The 17,165-nt window shown below is 43.8% G+C and overlaps 1 protein-coding gene across 1 annotated transcript in view; it reads left to right on the top strand.

Moving 5' to 3' along the window:
* The window catches only part of ADAM12 (ADAM metallopeptidase domain 12), a gene marked incomplete at its 5' end in the record, with an annotated part of 390,130 nt that overhangs the window by 56,509 nt on the left and 316,456 nt on the right, over positions 1-17,165 (top strand). Inside the window, one exon of the mRNA XM_079699713.1 lies at positions 4,637-4,773. Within this exon, the coding sequence (XP_079555839.1) occupies positions 4,637-4,773 (137 nt within the window). The remainder of the gene's footprint in view (positions 1-4,636; positions 4,774-17,165) is intronic.

The raw sequence follows: 17,165 nt of genomic DNA, 5'->3' as shown, positions 1-17,165 counted from the left end.
GTTTGGTTGGAGAACCACTGTCTAGGAGTCTGGAAACTTGGATTCTGACATCCTAGTCTTATCTTATGCGTTAAGCTTTTCAAAAGCCCTTTGACTACACTGACTTATTTGAGCTTCCTTGACCCTATGAGAATTAGTGGGGGAGAGAACGTGGGCCCCATTTTGTAGAGGGAAGAACCTCAGATGCATACTTTGACTGAGGGCAGTAAATCAAAGAGAAGTCAAGACCAGAGCCAAGTCTTGTGGCTCCAAGGTGTTCATTGTTCATGATCTCAGAACTCCGTGTCAATCTTCACCTCTGGTGAGCTGAAGCCCTTAGGTGGGCATTAGGGTGGGCTGGACCTCCCTTAGTAAGCTAGGCCAAGGGGGCTTGGCTGGAGCAGGAACGAGGCAAGACTTCCATGGGCAGCCAGGCTCTGGGTGATTCACACGGAGGGGAGATCTGAAGTCACTTTTGGGGGTGTCTTCATTGCTGGCTTTTCCAAGACCTTAAAAGCCACGACCGCAAAGATTCTTGCCTAAGGAACTGGGTCTATAACTTCCCTTTTCACCAGCCATAATCAGGTCTGAAGATGACAAACTCAGACAAGCAAAGAAGGCACACACATACCTCATGGGAAAGCAGAGCTGATTGTCACAGACGATAATTGTGGTAGGAACCCAAATATTCTAATATGCTTTTTTTCCACCATGAGACTGAAGCAAACTGGCCATTTTATCAAAAGAACAAGTCATGTATCTGGTTACTCAACAGACAGAAAGCTGGAAGTTCCTCCTCAAGATAAGCTATTCACATTCACATTTTTTATTTAGTCAACTGAGTTTTGTTGATGCCCAAATATTTGGAAAAACAAAATGTGTGCAAACTGTATGTTTTCTAAGGTCATATTTTTTCCCCTGGGTTTCTAGGGCTTGAATGTGTGGCCTGCTTTTATGGTTTGTCAACAAGATCACTCCATAAAATGCATTCTGATATCTCACAGCTGTGTATAATTTATTCTGTCTATCCATGCAGCACAAATAAAATTTTTATTTGCATCATCTAAAAGAAATACCAGTGTATAAATACATAAGCAAAGCTCATAAGAAACCATCTTCTGACTCCATATATTGCTGGGGGGATATTGTGCAACCATTTAAAAAGCCGAGAGATGGCTTCATTATCCATGTAGATAGATCATAAATATGGTACTCAGCAAATAGTATAGTTATTCAATTTCTTTAAAAGGTTGCACAACATTCTCCAAGTGCTGGCACAGTCGGCCTCCTAATTCTCCTTGGGATATTTAGAAAATAAAGCCTCTTAGAGGGGGAAAGAAAAATCAGCCCCGAAGGACTTCTTTTGATTAAGACTTTGGAATATGTAGGTGAAAAGGGAAACGTTCAGTGCTTGGAACATTTTGCCTTTAGGAGAGTAAGTAACCGTCTTTCTCTGCTCCTAGGAGCCTTGGAGGATAAAGGTCCAGGGGACTAAGAATGTTCTTTATATTTGGTTCATGCAGCTTCAGTTTGATTATCGAATAGGAAACCCCATGCAGGTCCCCTGCCCAGCTCCCCCCAAGTCAAGGATGTGGCCTTGCTGCCTCTCCTGGTTCCCCCACTGGCAGAGGCAAGCTAGTGATGCAACCAAGAGACCTGGATTTCATGGCACCATCTCTTTCTGCTAAGACAGGCAGCTTCTGAATGAGTCCTATTAAATGCAAAGACATTTTCTCTAGGTCTCTGAGGCCTGGGTGATAATCTTCCATGCCTTTGAGCATTGCGGCTGGAATAACCATGAAAACCGTCGCGTTTTCTGCGGCTGGGTGGTGGGTGATCCAGGACTCCGGTTTTAGGTTTAACAAGCCTTGGGCAATTGGATTTGCGATTAAGTACTCAATTTAACAACCTACTTGCATTGGAAACTTAGGCTAACAGAACTGCCAGGAGTAGCTTATAATCAAATTGGTTTGTTTATGTAGAGGAAATTTGAAGATGTTTGCAATCACTTTCTGAACAGTTTTACCTGACTTTTCAGAAGATTAACGTGTCAGCCAGGGTAACTCTTGGCACGTGGCATGGTTTTCACTGGCTGAGGGGAAAGTTCAGACGGATCTGCCGTTTTCACCCCATAATTGTGGGTATTTCAAAGCCTTCTTAATCCAATTCAAACAACACACCAGCACTCTTTCAAGATAAGTTCAGTTAATTGCACGTAGTCCTGCTCTGCAGGAGCTGTGTAACTGGATCAGAACTCACATTGTTGCAGTAAATTCCAATATGTGAATCCCACTGAGGGTCCTGAGCAAGAGACCCGGGGCTTGGCAAAACCTAGAGAGCGATGCCGATAAAACCGGTTGGTGTTCTTCACGCTTCCTGTGTATTATCTACCTCGGGCCTCCCTGCCCTTTGCCTCGTTTTATGGAAAAGGAACGCACTTGCTGACCATCTGCTGACATGTTCTTCCCGTGGCTCTGGATGGGGCTGGAAGGTTCTCATATTCACGTCTCGTTTCTATGCTTCCCGTCCCAGCAAATAAAGGTCTTTCCTCCCTGTGCATCAGAAGTAGCCCCCCCAACTCTACCACCACCTTGTTTTTCTCATTAAATTTTATTTTGAAATCATTTTAGATTTACAGAAGAGTTACAAGGACAGCATGGGGTGTCCCTGTAGCCCTGTTGTTTCAGGGTCCCGGTTACTCTCTGAAATGGTCTTATTCATTCAGCCGTCTCTCTCCCAGTATAATAATACAAGTCACGAGGGCAGCTTGATGTGTGCCCCTCTCTTAGATACACAGGATGGAGAGAACCAAGCGTGCTGGGATGGAGCTGTATTTAAGAGATGAGGGTCTCTACAGTGTAGGCAGAGGGGGCTGGCTCCAGGTGACAAGAGGGTGTCCTGGGCTGAAGCAGGTAGAATGGGCTTTTTGAATGGAAGACAACAGGTCTAGAGGGCCCATCACAAGGCGAGCACTTAATAGATAGTTGGTGAATGAGTGAGTGAGTGAATGAGTGAACAAACAGATAAGTGGCCCGACGACTGGCCCAGGACCAATGGCTAATACGTGGTCGGGTTGCTAGTGATGCTGGGGTGTGTCTTACTCCAAAACCCATGCTTGTAACAACTCTGCACCATCTTGGAGCACATTGAAGGGCATGAAATCAAGCCACTGGATGAAATTCATTTATTCAAGATCTCTGTGCCATCAGTGACTGCCCCCTCTGCAGCCAGGAAAGACTTCTGGTGAATTCCATGCAGATAGCCATCTTTCCTCCATCCTGCCCTCCACTAATGTCCACAGATGTCACCACCTGGAGCTAGCCCCCTCTGCTTGCACGGCTGGAGCCCTCATCTCTCCAACACAGGTTCATCCCTGAAAACTCAGCTCATCCCAGCCCTGAGACCACAAGCCCTCCTCTCCTTGCTCCCCCGGCCCATGGTCCTCTCTCTCCCTCTAGTGTCCCATGGGGCCGACGGCCCCAGATGATCCCCTCTGCCACTGGCCATAGTCCCAACTTTCGGTTCATCTTTGGTCCCTTGGCGCTCAACAACTGGGAGTTTTAAATGCTCCGTGACCAGCTTGAGAATTTTCCGGAGAGGCTGTGTCAGACAGTTAATACTCAAGTAGTAATCCTTTTGTAACCTGAATATAACTGCAGACTTCCACACTGAGGATGATAAAATGATGTGGATTTAAAAGTATTTGGGGGCCTGTAAAATGTCTAGGATTAAAATTTCAATACCATTTGTGCCCAATAAATGCGAACTCTTTAGTAACTTGAAACTGTGGTATTATGACTCAGGTCTGAAAATTATGAGTCCTGGTTGAAGAAATGGGAATAACATGTGAGGAATCAGCTCCTGTCCTTTACCTTGAGGGATAGACTGTGGTCGCACCGAATAGCAGGAGGGTGACCTCATAGGGGAGCTAGCCCGGAGAAATTACTGTGTTTGTTAAGAAAGCAATACACCCTCCAGAAGAGAAAAATGTTACACTTTCCATTAGGATTGTTTATGGAAATGGGACTACACTGAACCTGGGTCAGTATATTAGCTGGTTTGACAGTACCCCAGGAAACAAGATCACATAATAGTTGATAGAACGACTTAATTTTTTTTTTCCGTGAACCAGTCTAGTCAGTCTGAACCTGACAAATTAATTTTGTCTATAGAATCACTCCCATAAGCACATAAAATTAGCCTCCATAAGTACAGAGAGCAGAGTTGGCTTTGTGTTTAACTGATTCGCTGGAACTTAAGTAAATGGATTTAGTCTTAATATAGCTAAAGCCCTGAGACTTTAAAAAGAGCTGATCTTAAGCAAAGCATTAATTCATCATTTAAAAAGTCACAGGCTCGTGGGTTTTTGTTGCTCGTTGAAGGACAGAATTATATACTTTGACGATGCTAATCACCCAGCACATGCCACAGGGCTTGAAGGAAAAAATTAGCTCTTGTTTTCTTTGTTACAAAATTTTCTGTGTTCAATTGACAGAGAATTAATCAGTTTTAACACTTGACTATGATTGAATAGATTATGGTGTTTCCCTGGCCTTATTCAACTTCCAAATATTTTCATTGAGTCATTGATGTCATACTTCTGATGCTAAACTCTTCCGGACTGGAATAAGCATGGGGATTTTCCTTTGTGTTGTAGGGGTGAACCTGGGAAGCAGATTCGTACCTTCCGTGCAACAGGCCGGCACGAGGGACGGGAGAGGAGCTTACGAAGTGGCCAGTGCCTCTCTTTTGAATGGAGACCCGTGGAACCCAGTGACAAACGAGGACACAAAGGTCAGTTTTTTTGGTTTTGTTTTTCTTCTTGACTTTTCAATGACTGAAGTTTAAAAATCACATTAACTGCATTCATATTCTCTTATTCAAGTTTTGTCGTTATCTATTTTAATTCCAACTTTATCCTTCCTTATAAAGTGAAATCTTCATTATTAAGAAGATAAAATACAAACTGGTTTTGATGTGACAGTTCTGATGAGTCTCTCAACACTGTTTGTGTCTGTGGAAACTTATTTTTTCAAGCACACACCAGGGATAACATTTCCAGATATATAACTTTCAGCTCATTTTACTTGAGTGCTGGATATTTTTCTATATTCATGTCTATTTCATTAACATTTCAGTTTTTTTTGTTTTGTTTTGTTTTGTTCTGTTTTGTTTGCGGTACGTGGGCCTCTCACTGTTGTGGCCTCTCCCGTTGCGGAGCACAGGCTCCGGACGTGCAGGCCCAGCGGCCATGGCTCACGGGCCCAGCCGCTCCGCGGCATGTGGGATCTTCCCGGACCGGGGCACGAACTCGTGTCCCCTGCATCGGCAGGCAGACTCTCAACCACTGCGCCACCAGGGAAGCCCAACATTTCAGTTTTATTGATCGATTATTGGTAGAAACATTTTAATGCAACTTTTTAATTTAATTTTATTTATTTACTTATTTATTTTTGCCTGTGTTGGGTCTTCGTTTCTGTGCGAGAGCTTTCTCTAGTTGCGGCAAGCGGGGGCCACTCTTCATCGCGGTGCGCGGGCCTCTCACTGTCGTGGCCTCTCTTGTTGCGGAGCACAAGCTCCAGACGCGCAGGCTCAGTAGATGTGGCTCACGGGCCTAGTTGCTCCGCGGCATGTGGGATCTACCCAGACCAGGGCTCGAACCCGTGTCCGCTGCATTGGCAGGCAGATTCTCAACCACTGCGCCACCAGGGAAGCCCCTTAATGCAACTTTTTAAAAAAGTTTGTAATGAATTTTTTTAAATTAATTAATTTATTTATTTTTGTCTGTGTTGGGTCTTCCTTGCTGTGCATGGGCTTTCTCTAGTTGCCGTGAGCGGGGCTACTCTTTGTTTCAGTGTGCGGGCTTCTCACTGTGGTGGCTTCTCTTGTTGTGGAGCACGGGCTCTAGGCACTGTGGGCTTCATTAGTTGTGGCACGTGGGCTCAGTAGTTGTGGCTTGCGGGCTCTAGAGCACAGGCTCAGTAGTTGTGGCACACGGGCTTAGTTGCTCCACGGCATGTGGGATCTTCCCAGAACAGGGCTTGAACCCATGTCCCCTGCATTGGCAGACAGATTCTTAACCACTGCGCCACCAGGGAAGTCTATGTAATGAGTTTTAATGCAGTTTTATGCTTTGTTTACTTTGACACATGTTTTATTTGAGTCTTCTATGATGTAAAAGAATAATATAAAATAATTGAAATATTAGTGATTAAATTTCATATTTTGATGAGTTTTGTCTGACAAATATAAGTGAGTTTCTTAAATTTCAGAATTGTTGGAACAGTTGGAAAGGGATAAAATCTATAGAAATATGAGCTCTTTGGAGAGATCATACAGATGGCTTTGTCCTTGTGTTATGTGGAACTATTTTTAGAGTATTTTTTATAATAGAAAACAGATTTTTTTAAAAGAGCAGTTGAGATTGTGAAAATGTTCTGTAGTGTTCTGGAAGGGCTGCAGTGGGCCACCTTTGTGTCCATAATAATAATATGATTTACATCATTATTTTATTTTCTAAAAAGGCTTTCAGCTGAAAGTGAGCATTCAGAAAGGTTGGGTTAAAAGATCCAAATGCCAAATCTAAACTTTCTCAATATTTCTGCTTCATGGAGACTGTTGCAGATGGAATATACAAAGTATAAGTCAATCACAGTGACATTGATACTGTTTCCTAGAAGAAAAACTTAAGACACTAAAGAAAATTTCATCATGCTACTAATTTGCAAAACGAGAAATGATACGATAGATCCAGAAAAAGAGAAGTATACTGTGTTGTAAAGAAAGTATATCTTTAAAATATTGATAGGCACTAATTAATAATATAAAAACATGGAACAATCTGAAGTTACTTGGGTGGTGGAAGCCTTTATGGGAGTTTTTCCCTGGTGGTAGGGTTGCCAGATTTAGCAAATAAGAGTACAGAATGCCCCGTTAAACTTGGACTTAGGTAAACAATGAATATTTTTTGGCATAAGTCTATCCCATGCAATATTTGGGATATTGTTGTTTATCACAATCCAGAGTTAACTGCCGTCCTGTGTTTTATCTGGCAGCCCACCTTGGAAGGCATCAGAGCAACAAGCTGATGAAGGTTCTCAGTATGCCTTTGGAATGGACTAGTTCAGGTTGGCTCTAGTTTCTGACCTCCAGCCTCATCCTTACTACCAGCTAGCCACCTTGCAGACATCAGGAGGCATACCAGAGGGGGAACTGGCACATCCGCCCTGGCCAAGCTTACAACCTGATGACCGGGGGCCACCAGCACCATCTTTGTAGAAAACTAGGAAAAGCCATTATTGTTTGATCGCTGTCCCACCTCCTCTAGGGGTCTGCATCCAGGATTAGAACCAGGCAGGAAGTAGGCACATACCTACTGACTAAAATAACTCCAGGTCACTGACATTATTTAAGGGAACAGCGACCTGGGTGGTTTGGGGAACAGCATCTTGTCGTAATGCCGTGGCGCTCATCTCAGCGTGTGGCTGTGGTGTCGGCCTTATGGCTCTGTAATTACCATGTGCCCCCTTAATTGGTGGTTAACCACTAAGACCTTGCATGAAAAGGGTGCATGTAAATGTCTGTTAACGTGCGTGTACCTGCGTGCTGTAATTCTTCACGGGGAAGCTGTGTATGTTTGGTGTGGGAATAAGGGTTCTGCCAAATGGCGGGTTTGTGTATGTCTTTCTTCGTCATCAAAATAACAGTCAATGCTGTAATTTTATTTTATTTAAAAAAAATTTGGGGGGGGTATTTATTGAAATCTTTCCTTTATTGTGCATCTTCAATATCTAGGACCAGTATCCTGTTTTCTCCATCCTGAATTCCCCTCAGAGTGCACAGCTGGGGGCAGCTGCAGTGGCTGATGCCTTTTTGGCCACAACATCTTTTGTCCACTAAATGGCGGGGGACAAACTTTGTCCACAGTGCCTCATTTTGGTCATAAATCTGACCAACTTTGGGGAGGCAGATCATGACCAATTTTGTCCCATGGTGCTAAGAAGGCTTATTCCTACATTGAGGAGGATTCTGTGGATAGGCCACTCAATGTGCTAATTTTCAGATTAGGCCCTGTTGACAGTCTAAAATTCTCTGGATCTCCCATCTTACTGGTCTATTATGATCTGGGAAATGTTTTCCCTTGTTCCTTCTTCCCATGTCTAGAGTTGCGCTATTACAAATATTCTACGTAGAGGTATATATACGATTGGTGGCCTCAAGACATTTAGTCATCATTACTTTGTTGGAGGCCTCGTTAAATATTGAGTCATGCAAGAGACAACAATCTTATAAAATAGATGGGATATAAGTAATACGATATAAGTAATACTACTAGTAACTGTAATTTTATTTTATTTTTATTTTTTTTTTGTTTGTTTTTGTTTTGTTTTTTTTTTGCGGTACGCGGGCTTCTCACTGTTGTGGCCTCTCCCGTTGCGGAGCACAGGCTCCGGACGCGCAGGCTCAGCGGCCATGGCTCACGGGCCCAGCCGCTGCGCGGCATGTGGGATCTTCCCAGACCGGGGCACGAACCCGCGTCCCCTGCATCGGCAGGCAGACTCGCAACCACTGCGCCACCAGGGAAGCCCCTGTAATTTTAAATTGCATTAACGGGGCATATCTTCAAGTATGCAAAACATACCCGCTTCATGAATATTTTTGCTGCACAACTATGCCTGCAGGACCTCACTTAGAATACAGGCTTTTAGGTCTGCATTCCTGCTTTCCTGCTCCCTGTTTTATTCCTTGCTGCCTTCCTTCTATTCAGCCAGTCTTTGACAATTTGACTTAATTGGTTTGAGGGAAGGCCCAGGCATCAACTTGATTCAGGCAAAAGTACTCAGATTCTATTTTTCTCTCTCTCTCATCTATGATGGAGATATATCCAAATGGGGTATTATTATGTCCTTTACAAATCAAGAGTCAAGCCCTCATTGCCACTGATCACGTAGTTGAAAGAATAGAGCGTGGGGAAAAAAACATGACCTTGTGTGCATTGGAGAGCTTCCAGCATTTTGTTTGTTTGCTTGCCGTTGATTTGATCTATAACATGAGTATAAGCTTATCTGCTCTTTCCTCCCTCTTGGGGTCATTGTAAGAATGAGATGAAACGATGAGTATGAAAATACATTAACTAAAAACTACCACCCCAATGTAAGGTGATATGGAGAGTTTAAAGTTTCTTTAGGGACCAACCTCCAATTTCATGTCCTAAAAAAATTTACTCTGGATCCAGGGAAGACATATCAAGATGGGGCTGATTGTGAGATGACCTCAGTTGAGCTCAGCCTTTGAATGCTCCAGGCAATTTCCAATTTCCAGCTTTCTCACAGGAGAATGAAATGATGGAAATAGTATGTGAAATGGAAAATAAAAAGGCAAAAGGATTAGAACATGAAACCAGAGCTTTCCATAGCATATTGAGGGTCTGAAAGATCAAACAGCTGCTAATTAAAATGGCAGAGGTAGAGTCTGCTGCATAGATTTCCATTTGCTTTGTTTCACGGCTGAGAAAACCAAGCCCTGTTTTCCCTTCAAATAACCATCCCCTTTCACGCCTCCGCAGTCAGACTTCTTCTCGGAGGGATTGTCTCATCCCCTCCCCACCTCCTCCCGCAGGTCCTCTGCAGCTCTCTAGCAGCTTCCACTCCCAGCACTTCATCCTGACAGCTCTTGCCAAGGTCATGGGGTGGCCTCTCAACCTCTGAAACCAGAGCATGCCTCTGGCTCTTTATTTTACTTATCTTGATGCTGATTCACTCTCCTTTGAGACCCTCACTTCCTTTGGCTCCCGAGACCCTGTTCGCTCTTGTTTGCTCTCATATGTTTTTTTTGTTGTTGTTTGTTTGTTTGCGGTACGCGGGCCTCCCACTGTTGTGGCCTCTCCCGTTGCGGAGCACAGGCTCTGGACGCGCAGGCTCAGCAGCCATGGCTCACGGGCCCAGCCGCTCCGCGGCATGTGGGATCTTCCCAGACTGGGGCACGAACCCGTGTTCCTTGCATCGGCAGGCGGACTCTCAACCACTGCGCCACCAGGGAAACCCCGCTCTCATATGTTTTTAATTCTTGCCTTTGGTTCCTCTTCTCGGCTTTGTCCCTTAACTGTTGGTTTCCCCTGAGTTTCTTCCTCGGTGTGTTTCTGACTCAGGGCTCTTGCTGGGCATGTCATTGCGTCCTGTGGCCTCACTGTCCACCTGTGCGGGGGGGGAGGGGGGCGGCGGGAGCTACCGTGAGTGACAGAAGCAACCACCGCCCACACACAGGCTCCTACTACATGCGACGCGGATCTGATCACCTCACCATCATCCTCCAGCGTACACTGACTGACTATCCAAATCGCCCACCCTGCTCTGACGCCTGAGATCGAGTCACTGACTTCCAATGGATTTTAGGCACCTCCAGCCGGAAGTTCCCAATTGCCTTAATGGACTGTGTCCCGATGTGGAAACAGCCCCCCAGCCACGTTCCCCACTTTATGTAGTAGCCCCTGGAAGATAAGAGTGTCATCCCCCACCTCCCCTCAAATCATGGACTTGGAGGCATCTCATCCTTCAGAAGCTTCTCACGATATCTGACTCAGGTTCCTTCCCTTGGTACCCACCCTGCAGGCTTAGCTCCCACCTCTCAGCCATCCTGCGCCTCTGTGGCAGCCTGTTGCCTAAATATGCCATGTTCTTCACTGCCGTGCAGAACTGGCCCTTGCTTTGTCCCTGCCACCTGGGTCCTGCTCACTCCTGAAGTCCCAGCGTCACCAGCTCCTTCTCTGTGCAGCTCATTCTGACCCTCCCCAGCCACATCTGTCCTTCCAGGACCTTTGTCCTAATCAGTTATCTCCGTGACATGCAGGCACACCACACACACGCTTCACTCATGCGCATCGAGCCTGCGGACATGGCAGAAACAGAAGCTAAGGACATGCAGCTTAACTCACACATCCATCCTCTGATCTCCCCGAGGAGCACGTGGCCGGGGGATCGGCCGGGGTCGGGGGGTGGCATGACGGGACATCGGGCATCTGCTGTTTCCTCTCTTCCTCCACCTGAAACAGGGCAAGTCTCTCGCTCCCTGAGAGTGAGTCTGGTTTTTCAGTTGGATGTCATTATACAGCAGGGACCCCAAAAGAAGCAAGCTCAACTGTGCTCAACCCAGAGGGGCTCAGGAGAGAAGAAATGGCCACACTGAACTTACAGAAAAGCACAAAAACCATAAGGTACTTAAAAGATTACTGTTAACTCTGCCTTGGGTACCGCTTCGCCTTCTGTGCTGGCTTTAGACCCTAACTCTGTGAGACTTGGGACTCAGCTCTTTGGCATGGATCATACTGTGCTGTCATCACTAGTTTATATTTGTGTTTCTCTCACCAGCCTGTGCCCTCCCCGTGGGTGGTGGCCTCAGCTTTATTCCTTCCTTGTCCCTTAGTGCAGTGTTTGACATCCAGTGAGGATACGGGCTCTGAGCCTTCCTCTGTGCCTGGGGGCTGGGTCGCTCACTGGTGTGGAGGTGCCTCGTGCTACAGAAGATAGAGGGGACAAAACTCAACCTTTGCATGTTATTCAAAGGCCAGAGGGTGCCTGGAGAGCCTCTCCATTTCTGCAGAGAGGTACAAACCACTCTTGGATGACCTGGACTTTTCAGACATTGCTGACCCCCTTGTAGCAAGTTTAGGTTCTTTTAAAATCATTTTGGAGGTTTTTATTGCTTGGAACAACGTGACATTTTTCTCTTTTGTGGCTGCTAGTGTTCTACCTGGAATAACTCCCCATGTGTGCCTCTCTGTTCCAGGGGTTTACATGGCCAGTCCTAGAGAGAATGAGTTTCCTCTTCTCTAAGGGAATATTCTGGTCATTGCAGGAGTTGCTGCAGGCCAGCCAGTGGTGCCTGAGCTTGGCTGAGTAAGCTCAATGGTTAGCCTTTTGACTTATGGAACATTGAGCTTACATTAGCTTACAAGCCAGCCAGTAGCGCTTCCTCTTAGGAAATAATGTTATTAAAATACCTCCTGTGAGGCTTCTCATAAGAAAAGTACAGTGGCTCCAAAGTTGGAACATTATTTCTAGACTGTACGGTCTCTTAGGATAGTCCATTCTCTGCCTCCACCCCCTGTCTCTTAACTCCCATTGGACTCCCAACCCTACCCCTTGCCTGACAGTCCCCGTGAGGCTATGTCTGCCACACAGGAGGCTCTTGTTCCGGCCTCACGTAACCTACCTAGCCAAGATTCTGCCCACCCTTCTGAGAGAGGGATTAGCGAGGTAAAAGCTGGCACCTCTATATCTTTGGGAACTCAACTGTTTTTTAAGAGTTGATGGCAGGCAGAGTGGAAGGAGAAAAGGCTTTGGAACATACAGAAATGGCTTCAGACTCCTGCACAGCCTCTGCCTTGCTGTGTGATGTTGGGCCAGTGACTAGCCCTTGCTGAGTCTGTTTCCTCATTTGTAAAGGAGATGATGATGGTTACCCTGCTGTCTGACATAGTGCCCCCTGCGTGCTCAGTAAATCTCAGCCACTCTCCTTTCCCTTCATTCATTCTGGCCTTCCTCCTTACACTAGGGCAGGGCCCCTCAGCCTCAGCCCTATTGCCACTGGGGTGGGTAGTTCTCAGTTATGTGTGTAGGGGAAGGGGGCTGTTCTGTGCATTGTAGGATGTCTGCCAGCATCCCTGGTCTTTACCATGAGATGCCAGGAGCACCCTCCTCCCCAGCCAAGTCAACTCAAAAGGCCCTGGGCTGGGACGTCGGGGGTGTGCATAATTCCCCAGGTTAAGAACCCCTGCACTAAGAGAAAGCCGAGAAGGGTAAGGAAACAGTTACTGAGGACCTTTGCTTTGGATGGAGCCAGATCAAAAACTGGCAAACTTTTTTAATGAAGAGCTAGACAGTAAATGTATTCAGCTGTGTGGGTGCTATGATCTCTGTCACAGCTACTCAACTTTGCCACTGCGACTTAAAAGGTAAAAGCAGCTGTAGATAATAAGTGAACCAGTGGGTGTGGTTGTGTTCTGATAAAACTTATTTGTGGACATTGTAATTTGAATTTTATAATGTTCATGTGCCATGAAATATTCTCCTTTTATTTTTCTTAACCATTAAGAAATATGAAACCATTCTTAGCTCTGCCAGTGGGCAGTGGGCTGGATGTGGCCCTCAGACTGTAGTTTGCAACCTCCCGGGCTAGACGTACTCTAGGTATGATCACACCAGGTGCCCCCAGCAGCCCTGCAAAGTGGATGTTGTGTGCACTTTGTAGGTGAAGATGCAAAAGCTCACAGAACAGGAAGTGACAGGGCTGACAGCTAGATTCTGAAGTCTAGTCTTTCCGTAGCACTCGGCTGCCTCCCAGATCTTTAGCTTTCTTTGCCTTGTGCATTGTATCAGGACTGGTTCATCAGTCTGGACTCCAGAGGCAAGGTCTCGGCTCAGAGGGACAGTGTGGAGGTCTCTGGCCAGCGCTTCCCCCAGCTGTCAGTCCTGCCCTCCGAGGCAGCCCTGGCTTTCTTCAACCGCATGTGAGGGCTCCATCCCCGCTCCCCACCAGGCCTTTCAGTGTTCTTGCTTCCTCTTTGGTCAGCACACAAAGGGCAGGAAGCAAGCCAACACATTGTGCTTGTTTCCACTGTGTCCCCCCTTCTGGTTGCTCGCCACTCAGTCAAGGAGGGCTCTGGGCTACATTTCCACAATGGTCTCTGCTAACTCATTTATTTCTTGTGACCTCTTAGTAAGGCCTTAATATCATTTTCCAAAAAGTTGTCTACTGAATCAGGTCTCCCTACAGTTTCTGCAACTTTTTTTTCCTTCCCCAAGCTTGTAGCGTCATCATAGAACTGGGTCTTTTTAAAGAAGTTATATTTTAATATAACAACTTTGGATAATGCTAGGAGATAGAGTGGTTTGCATTATTTAAACAGAGAGACATTATAAAATATATATTTTTTATAATCCTTGGGTAAGACTCTCCATGTTTGACTGATGTGTTGAGCATATTTGATATTAGGAGAAAAAGAGTTGGATGAATTCTGTTTTCAGTTTTTCATCTATTCGTCCAAGGATATGTAAGTGTCTGCTGTGTCTCAGGTTCAAGGTCAAGTTCCTGTGACCCGAAAATGGGTGAGACTCTATCCTGCCCTTGAGGACCTCAAAGTTTAGTGAACTAATGGTTGTAATAAACTTAATTAATTATTTAATAAGAGATATGTAATTTTTAAAATGAGTGATTTTAGAATAGCTTTATTTTTTTTCAAGAAGTTGCTTGATGCTCATTTTCTTAATTTTTTAATTGAAGTGTAGTTGATTTACAATGTTGTGTTAGTTTCAGGTGTACAGCAAAGTGATCCAGTTGTACATATATGTATATGTATGTCTATTCTTTTTTCAGAAAAAAAAAAAACAGAGTAGCTTTAGATTTACTGAAAAATTGCAAAGATAGTGTGGAGCGGCCCCATACTCCCCACACCCAGTTTTCCTGTTAGTCACATGTACATTTGCATGGTGCGTTTGTAACAATTAATGATACATGGCTTTTTATATTTTAACCTGAACTCTTTTAATAACAGAGAAAGGTCCTGGAGATTGAGGACATTTAGAAGAACATATAATTTCTAGAAAGGATGATAATTTATAAATCAGAGTTTAGACTAAAAAGCCTATCTTCCCAAGAGAGAATTCATGTGTATCAATATTTCATTTAACAGTTTCATACCACGTGAAGGCTGAGGAAGCCATTGCCTATGCCTTGACTCTAGAATTTCTCTGAAGTTAAAACATAAACAGCAAGGGCTGTTACTTCATAGTTGCTCAATAAACATTCCTGATGGTGATGAGGCTGTTTTGTTCAATTGAAATTTAAAGCTCAGATTAAAAAAAAAATCCTCCTATTTTTTTCTTAAAAAGTGTGAAATATTTTTAAACTTATCACGAGAGTGCCTACAACCAAGTCCATAAAATCATGTTAAAAACAACAGAATTGAGTGCTATTATGTGACTGTGACATAATGCCTATGTAGAGAGTTCGTGTGAGATTTTCCTTTTGTGTTGATTAAACATGCTCATGATCCCCCTGTTTCTCACACACATCCCTGTAAGCATAAGATGTGTGTTTCTCAGCGACATATACCAGTATTTTACAATTGGACTTTCATTACTGCCTGCCTAAAGAGAAAATTAAATTAATTAAAATTTGAATTAAATTTAATTTCTCTTTAAAGAGGGAAATTAAATACTAAGGAATAAGATTTTGTTGGGTAGTTTTAAGCTTTGGAGTGGAATAAACCATTGTAATACCTAAGAATTTTCACCTCCTCCCCAAGTACCAATTTTTGCTCCTTTGAGGGCAAATATCCACCCATTGAGAATGCATGATGGGCACCGCACATAAATGGGCAAAAGGAAATGCGTGTCTCCCAGGACTCCATGTATTTACAGAAATATGCCCATTGGAGATTTAGGGCAGGTAAGAATAAAAGTTGATTTCTCCCTCCCTCAAAGGAGGTTAGATTTTGCTCTTGTTAGATTTTCTTAAATTAATTTTTATTGGAGTATACTTGCTTTACCATGTTTGCTTTTGCTAGATTTTAAAAAATAAGTGTTTTATATGAGAACAGTTGTAGATTTACCGAAAAACTGTAAAGATAATACAGAGATCCCGTATACCTCACATCCAGTTTCCCCTGTTATTAACTTCTTAAATTATTGTAGAGCATTTGTCACAGGCAACACTGATACACTGTTATTAACTAAAGTCCATGCCTTATTCAGAATTTCCTAGTTCTTACCTCATGTCCTTTTTCTGTTCTAAGAGTCCATCCAGGTACCACATTGCATTTAGTCATCATCTCTCCTAGGCCTCTATTTGGCTGTGGCAGTTTCCCACACTTTCTTTTTTTGGTGTTTTTTGATCAAAAACTTTCTGTTTTTGATGATACTGATGATTTTGAGGGACATGAGTCAAGGATTTTGTAGAATATCCATCAACAGGGATTTGTCTGATGTTCTTCTCCTGATTGAACTGGGCTTATCTGCTTTGAGGAGGAGTCCACAGAGATGAAGTACTGCTCCTGTTCCACCATATAGAGGGCACATACTGTCAACAGGACTTTTCACTCTTGATGGCAGCTTTGACCAGCTGACCGCAGTCATATTTGTCAAATTTCTCCACTGTAAATTTCTTTTTTCCTTCCTTTCTATACTGAGTTCTTTGGAAGGAAGTCACTGTGCACATCCCACACTTAAAGAATTATGCTTCACTTCCTTGAAGGTTGAAGTAGCTACATAAGTTGTTTTGAATTTTTCTGCGTGTGAGAGTTGTCTACTTTCCCTGTTTATTTATATAGCCAGTTGTTTATTTATATAAGCTTGGACTCAGGGGTATTTATTTTATATTTTGTGATATAATCTAGCACTGTTTTATGTTGTTCAAACCGTTCCTGCTTTGGCCACTGAGGATTCTTCCAGTCGGCTCCTGTGTCCGTTTGATATATATATATCCATTATTGTGTGTGTATGTCTGTGTGTGTGAGCCCTTTTTTACTTTCTGTTGCAACAAGATGCACCAGGTTTATCTTATACACTTCCTGTCCCAGTCCTAAAATCAGCCTTTTCTCCAAGGAGCCCTGGTTTCTGGGGAAATGGTATTAGAAACCAAGATCTGGGTGCTGGGTGTGCTCACTGCTACTGTAGTGTCATTGCTTCTTGGTTTTGGCAGCTGACAAAACAAGGAAATATATGGATGTGCTCTTGCTAGATTAAAAAAAAAAAACAAATCAATCTCAAATACTGGATCATGACTGAGGCACACCATATATTTAATTTTTTAAATTGTATAATAGGAAATATAGCAGGAATTTGACTTTTTTAAAAGAGGTATAACTATACAGGTCAAAAAAGAAGAGTGGCTCTTTTCAATAAACGACATCAGTTCTTGAAATCAAACCCAATCATTTGTTCTTTTCCCTAAAATGTTATTTAAAAAATTTAACTCCCAACTCTCTAGCATTTGACCTAACTCTGGCTTTTCACACTCCTTGAGTTGGTCCATGCCTCAAGGCTGCCTTTCTGCTAATTGATTGAAATTCATTTGACCTTTTCCTAAAAGTAGCAACAAAAAGATTTTCTTCAGCTGGCATAACCATTTTTAGGTACAACTGTTACTCAGCAAAGGTACTAAGGGTTCTTCCTTTTGCTTGAACCTACTAA

This window comes from Hyperoodon ampullatus (assembly GCF_949752795.1).
Source record: "Hyperoodon ampullatus genome assembly, chromosome: 1".
NCBI lineage: Eukaryota > Metazoa > Chordata > Mammalia > Artiodactyla > Ziphiidae > Hyperoodon > Hyperoodon ampullatus.
This window is presented reverse-complemented; position numbering and strand designations above follow the sequence as displayed.